Source organism: Gymnoscopelus microlampas (assembly GCF_963454915.1).
Source record: "Gymnoscopelus microlampas genome assembly, chromosome: 2".
Lineage (NCBI taxonomy): Eukaryota > Metazoa > Chordata > Actinopteri > Myctophiformes > Myctophidae > Gymnoscopelus > Gymnoscopelus microlampas.
This window is the reverse complement of record NC_139939.1, coordinates 43,247,177-43,254,855: the sequence shown is the minus strand read 5'-3', so window position 1 is coordinate 43,254,855 and position 7,679 is coordinate 43,247,177. Positions and strand designations below refer to the sequence as shown.

The following is a 7,679-nucleotide window of genomic DNA, read 5'->3' as shown; positions in this document are numbered from 1 at the left end:
TGCAATTATTGTGGTGCTGTCACCACCAGGCCTGGCTCTGTTATCAGTTGAAATCCTATCAAGTGCTTATCTGGACTGCAACATGATTGTGCACTTTATTCACTCGGTTCATAACCAGTCTGTCCCAATTGAAGTACAGTTTCTGAAACTTTCAGAAATAATGGGGATGCACCAGAGTTGTATGCCTCCACCACCAGTTTCATTTCACATCCATGTTACAGCAAAGATAAAGACAGTTATACTGACTGATGTTTATCACGATCACTTTGTTTTGGAGCATGAAATACACAAACATAGTAAATCTTCATGTGGTATCACGACATACTTACTGTAGGTACTTCTGCCTGTCTTCCGTTCTCCTTAACCCTCCTTGTGTTCACGTGGTTCGAACGAGTCACTATGATGGTGATCCTGCTGAACTGCGTGACCCTGGGGATGTACCAGCCCTGCGAGAACATCGACTGCTCCTCAGAGCGCTGCCAGATCCTGCAGGTACGCGCACACACACGCACGCGCACGCACGCACGCACGCACGCACGCACGCACGCACGCACGCACGCACACACACACACACACACACACACACACACACACACACACACACACACACACACACACACACACACACACACACACACACACACACACACACACACACACACACACACACACACACCTTGGAATCAATCATGTTTTGTTGCAAAGAAACACAGTGCTCACATGTATTCACACATCATGGAAGCACATTTGTACAGTACTTGTCCCACTATCTCACCTTCCTTCCTCTCCTCTCTGTTCCACTCACCCTCTCTCACAAGCTGTACGTTCCCGACACTGCCATGCTGTATATACCTGCCACTACCATGCTCTACACCTGTAGACCAGTGGTTCTTAACCTTTTCGGAACCCCCCAAAATAATCATATTTGAACTGGAGACCCCCCCACCCTGACAAGCACTTGGAATTGCAGGAGTTGAGGCATTACATTTAGTTTGACTCAGTTGCCACAGATAAATATTGTTAAATAGCAGATCTACAAGCTCACAACGCGAGGCGTTATGAGCTTGTAGATCGGCTATTTTTGCCTCTTTCTTATTTTATTTGACAATTTGGCCAATGTTTGACCAGTTTTTATAGTAGTTTGTTGACCGTTGAATCATTAATGGTCTTTTAAAAAAAAAGTGTTTAGATATTAAAAAGGTCTTAAAAGTCCTTAAATTGTCACTTTACTATTATCTGGGGACCCCCCAAAAAAATCACGTGGGGACCCCCTTGGGGGTCCCGACCCACAGGTTGAGAACCACTGCTGTAGATTGTGTTCTGTGTTGTGACTCACTACTAACATGCATGTTGGAATGATACAGCTAACCTGTCTCCTCCTCAGAGTACAACCCCTCAACAGCTTCGCCCACCATCTGACAAAGTGCAGACTCTTATTGAAGCTGTGTGCGTGTGTGCATGTGTGTGCATGTGTGCGCGCATGTGTGCCAGTGTGTGCGCGTGTGTGTGTGTGTGCATGCCTGCATGCGTGGGTGCGTGCGCTGTATGTCTGTACCTAACATAGCAGCTTTCACACTCTTACTTTAGGATGGTTGGTAGTGTGAGTGAGAAGGAGGCGTTGATTTCCCAGAATAAAGGAGTCTATTCAGACACATTACACAACACTGATAATTAAACACTAACCCTCCATTGTCCTGGAGAGTAGAAACGGACCCAACCAGTTTGCTGTCTTCCAAAAACGTACCTATGTATGTACCCTGTTGTCTGTGTCAGGGCAGGTCTCTGGAATTAGTGGCACTTTGAGCCAGGTGGCATCAATCTCCAATTACATGTTGACAACAATTATACAAATTGAAACCCTCCAGGCATAATCAACCATATTGTTAGTAAAGTTGCTGAACAATAAACACTTTTTGGAAATGACTAACATAATAGACAAATCACCGTGCAAAGACATTTTAAAGGGGAAGTTCACTTTTAAAAGCTGCAATCTATTTTTGGGGGAGAATAAAACATTATTTTTAGTTAGTAGACTATGCCTAACACAACTGTGGTGGCTATATTTGGTCTCCCTGCTCTTCTGTTGAGAAATGTAGATCCTGTGGCGCCTAAACTAAGCTGAAGAACCAGTGGAACCTCTTAATAATCTCTAAAGAAACATACCGGGGGATTAACAGGTTGCTTGTAAAACAGCGGTGCTTTACAGTAAAGCACCTCAACCACGCCAAAGAACTGCTGACACACACACACGCACGCACGCACAAGCGCACGCACAAGCACGCGCGCGCACACACACACACACACACACACACACACACACACACACACACACACACACACACACACACACACACACACACACACACACACACACACTGCACGAGATTGATTAGGCTCCCTGTGGGAGGTGTTGGCTGGTGTGTATTCTGTCCTCCAGAGGACCTAGTGCCGGGGTTTTATCTCCTCGTATACTTGTATCTATAGCCCTCATTCAGTATCAGCACAGTCAATACAACTCCTGTCTGAAAATCCATCGCCCTGTACTGTCCAGTGGCCAGTCCTGTGCATGCTGCTGCACAGCTACATGCACAGCACCCGCACAATCTATAAACCCTCAGCTGTCTTTGGGGTATTTGACTGCTGTATCGAACAGTACACACTACACAGTAAAAAAAAAAAAAAATCTAGTTTTCAGGGTGTGATGGAGTGATTGAATATACCTTGTACACAGTAAAATCCGGGTCCATTTGCTTCCATTTGTATGTTGTACACTTTAATTATGTTTAATTAACAGTCAGGTTAACACCTATTAACATCTGAGTCATTTTTTGTTGTCTATATCATTAAGTCTCTCTCTCTCTCTCTCTGTCAGTCTCTCTCGCCCTCTCTCGTGTGTGTTAAGAAAAGTGTAAAATATGGAAAAACAGGGTTGGATATTCCACCCCCACAGGTTGCAGAGAGACTAAAAGGTGGGCAGAGAGGTGTAGAGACATTTACAAAGAAAAAGAGACAGAGTGAGAGGAGAGAACAGGGTTGCAGAAATGTCAGAGGAGGAATCTTTCTTTTAAATATTAGCTGGTTGCTGAACTTTACAAACAGCCGTGCCGTGGTCATCTGTACCATTTTGATAAAGGTCAAAGTTTGCAACCTTGTCCAATTCCCACATTAGTAGTCAGGCACAGTCACTCCACATGCCCTTAGCAGCACATAACACTTTACTTCTCGGCAACGGGCCAGTGAGCAAACAGCCTCACGATGTCATCGGTTCAATTTCAGATGGTGTTGCCTGGAGTATTTTCCTTTGAAAATCAAATTACAGGCAACACGGAGCGCGACGGCTCCCATCTAATCCTCCCAATACGCCAAAGAGCTAATCGAGGCATTTTGCTCACAACAGCAATAGCGGCTAATGCACACACACGGTAGAGATCTTTGATTTATTTGGGTTTTTTATTTAATTAAAGCTGGGAAGGGTCGATGCCCGGCTTATCTGTGATTACTGTTCAAACAAATTACTTTCAAATCATTAGCCACCTGTTATGAACAAGCTGCTCAACTAAAGGTGGGGGTTGCTGCTTAGGGAGGGGCGAGAGGAGTTGACACAGTAGGTGGGAGGGAAAAATAAAAGAGGAATTTTATGAAGGAAAGAAAGAAAGTGGATGAGAGACAGAGTTATAGAAAGAGTCGAAGAGAGAGAGAGAGAGAGAGAGAGAGAGAGAGAGAGAGAGAGACTTGACTTTGTCTGCTCAGTGTATTTGCCCCTCCAGCAGACCTTGTCAATATTGCTAATACTAGCATTTATCTACCGTCGGTCTCGCCACTCACTTTCATTCGGTGTGCTTCGAATTCCGTTCAGAGTGCTTTACTGGCAGCATAACACTTGTCTCGCATTGCCAGAGCCGGCCTTGCAACAATAGCAATAATGACACAAGACAAACTGTGGCCTTTAAGTGGATTAGTGTAAACATCGATAGCATTCAACAGAAATTGAAAATCAGCAGAAATCTAAATTAGAAATATTCTTCTCGCCCTGTTACTGCGTTGGCCTCATTTCCCTCTCTCTCTTTCTCTGTCTCTGTGACTTCCTCCTAGGCCTTTGATGCATTCATCTACATCTTCTCTCTTTCTCTGTCTGTCTGTGGCTTCCTCCTAGGCCTTTGATGCGTTCATCTACATCTTCTTTGCTCTGGAGATGGTGGTGAAGATGGTGGCCCTGGGAATCTTTGGCAGGCGCTGTTACCTCGGCGACACATGGAATCGTCTAGATTTCTTCATAGTCATGGCGGGGTGAGGACCTCCTCTCTGCTACCCTTCTTACTGTATCTCTCCTCTTCCACGGTCAGAACTCAGCTCTCACTCATGTCCAGGAATGTGAAATATTTGGAAATCAGAAATCTAAGGAAAAAAGTGATGCCCACCCTTGAGCACATTAACCCAATTTTGGGCATGCCGTTATAGGCGAAAATTCAAAAAATAAAATTCCAAATATTTTGAAGATTTATTTGAAAATAGAAGATCTACAAGCTCACATTGCAGCTTATATCTAAATCATTTTGCCCATTCCTTTTTGTGGTTAAGTGGTTGACCGTCCTTGGGTGTTGAAGTAATGAAAATATCAGCTTTTATGATCCATAATTATTCCAGAGACTTCAGATTGTGAACCTTCAGTAGTAGCAGTTAAGATGTCTTTTGAAAATGAACACTCAAATTATATTAGTCTTATCAATGTTGCAACACAGCCTGAGCTGACAATTTGCGTATCAATTTATACTTACAGTATGTGCAGTAACTTGACGCTAACTCAGCTCTGAAATGTAGAACAGCCTATGATGGCTTGCACAGGAGAAATTGATTTTCCATAGTTTCTGTCCCAATATGACTTATGTTTGTTTCTTTGTGCCTTTTGGCATCTCATGCTTTATTTGTAACAGTCACTCTTTTTGAAGCATTTATTTCCTTTGAAATCCTCTTCAAACAGAGCAACACACAAACAATGGCTTTGAGCCATGCCCATGGAAAACTGCCAACTTATGTCTGGTATACTGTAGCAAGTGCAGCTGTGAAGTATTGAGAATGATTTGAAGTGTTGTTGACTGGAACTGGAATTCTGCCATATTTTGCAAATTACCATTTGATATGAACGGATGCTAAAAGCTCCGGTATGTGACTGCATTGTGACAAGCTCTCTACTTCACCCGTGCCTTACATTGGGATTTTTGTTTGTTTTGTTGTTTAGATGTTTAGTTTTCTTGTTCATACAAGAACTGCCAATATGTGACAGTTATGAATGATGACTACGTAGCCATTTTCAGTAAAAACCCTTAAGTAAACACAACCCTTTTTTGAATTAGGTTTATATAAACAATTATCATTTTCAACCTCAACAACAATATTAATATTATTCTATAATATTGCTTATTGTATCATTAACCACCTGAACCCTATAGTCCTATCCTGGGCATGTCATAAGAAAGTTGAAAAAACGTGAACATTCAGCTAAAATAGCAGATCTACAAGCTCACAACGCGCTTGTAGATTGGCTATTTTTGGTGAAGAGATTTTATGTACAGGGGAAAAAACAGGGGACCAAGTATAGAATCCTGGGGGTCCCCGGCCAATGAAGAATAGTATAAGTGGTTAAAGCATGCAGGAAGACAAGTGCTCCACCCGGCTAAATCTATGCAAAGGTGCTGGAAGCACCAGTGAGTCCAAACTGATAAGAGAGATTTCTGCACACTTGGATCTACATTATATAGTGTTTCACTTTATTGTGAGCTTTCCGTCTATCAGACCTTCATCAGAGCATACATTATTCAATTATGGACCCATTATGGACCATTATTGAATCATGTACTGTATGAGCAGATGAAGGTCTGATAGACCGAAAGCTTAAAATAAAGTGGAAAAACTTCAGAGACATAAGTGTGCAGAAATCTGTCTTATCACTGTAGTATGAGGAGAAAGCTCTTTACAGGTGCAGGAAGGCATTATCCATGGCCTTAATGTAAACAAAGCATTACCACCATAAAAACGGTTATAGATCACAGTATAGAACAGTATATTGTCCTTTGTTATATTGTCCTTTGTTCAGGGTTGCGGTGGTCTCAAAAGCACAAAGGAAAACTGGCAGAAAAAGATTTGCTCGCTCTCACTGCATAAATATTAAGGAAAACTCCTTAGACTCCTTTATATGCTCATAAAGTGCTCTGTGCTCATAGTGAGGGGTGTATAAAATTAGCAAACGTTTCGGTCCTGGGACCTTCGTCAGTGCTAGGCCTACAGTATATGATATAGCACTCTGAACTCTCTGTCTAAGGAGTTTTCCTTAATATTTACGCAGTTTTTCACAGTATGCAATAGATACTGTGTTGCGTGACATTAAGATAAGTGTCTATATTGCCATTTATTCATATTGTAAGTTATTTCATTTGTTAGCACCAGCTTCCTGCAAATCAGGTTAGTCTTGAGCTTGGTCACCCAGTCTAGAGAAGTTTCCCTACAAATGCCCTACTTCACTCACAGCCAAAGAACCCACCAGTCTGTGTGGAAGCAGATTAAAGCTGATTAAAGTATACGGGCAGTGATGATGTTAGCGCTACAGTGTTGCCTAGATTTGGCGAAGGAATCAATAGCTCTATAATATATCACTGCATGGTGAGAGCCAAGCTGATCAAAGCTTTTCCTACTTATAGCATAGTGGTGAATGAGCTTCCCACTCTTTCACCTTTACCTCCCCCGTTTAACAGACCATTAATCTGAATGATGGAACTGTTCATTTTGTAACTTGGCCTGCATACAGTAGGTACAGTACAATATGCGGTCTTGCCTGGGTGCATGTGACTATGCAAGCGCTTGCTTGCATTTTCAAATTGACCTCAATCACAGAACATTAACATCAAAATACATTTGGCCTACATAATCCTTTTTTTTGTTTTTATCACTATTTTGATGATGGGTTTCTGTGTTTCTTAAATATTTATAAAAACTACTAGAATACACACATCACTTGGTTGAGGTGCTGGGTTGGAAAGTAACATGAAGAAAAAAAATAAACCTGCACACTCATCTGCTCCAATGTAAATTTATTGACAACGTTTTGAGCCAAGGCTCTTCATCGGGTAAAAAAAATGAATATTTATCAGCATTTCATAGTCTGTTGTGGAAATTTGAGTTGCTGGTGTTTGCATTTTGCCCATCTGCAACTCAAGTAGACTTGCTTTTATTTAAAATAAGTTATTTCTGACATTAGTCTGATCCATCAATCATCATCAAACATAAACAGCCGCTGAGACATCCGCTGCGGTTGTCCTCTGTCTCTGCATGCCAAACCCCAGCGCACAAATGTGCTGCAAACATAAACAGTGGATGAGCCGGAGCTTAGCTCGAGTGCTGGAGCTCTGCCCCGATGCAGAGTTTGCTTCTTTGGCAGCCAGCAGGGACACAGAGAGTGTGTTCAGAGCGCTTTAGAGTTAAGTGATGAGTGATATCTGTTGTGCATGTTTGGGCAGCTGTAGATCCTGTGGTTGTGTGGCTAAGTCTGTCTTTTTTGCGTGTAAGGGTGTCTTTGTGTTCGCACGTGCATTTTCAGATCGCGTTTATTAGATCACACATCTAATGTCAGAAAGTAGATCCAAAAACAAATCATGACTGCCCTCATGCAGCCTAAATGGAAAGATTAC

General features: G+C 42.2%; 1 protein-coding gene across 1 annotated transcript in view; it reads left to right on the top strand.

The window, feature by feature from the left end:
- Positions 1-399: 399 nt before the first annotated feature.
- cacna1ib (calcium voltage-gated channel subunit alpha1 Ib) overlaps positions 400-7,679 on the top strand; it is a gene marked incomplete at its 5' end in the record, with an annotated part of 168,381 nt that continues 161,101 nt past the window's right edge. The window contains 2 exons of the mRNA XM_084071481.1: positions 400-492; positions 4,154-4,287. Coding sequence (XP_083927607.1) covers positions 400-492; positions 4,154-4,287 — 227 coding nt within the window. The remainder of the gene's footprint in view (positions 493-4,153; positions 4,288-7,679) is intronic.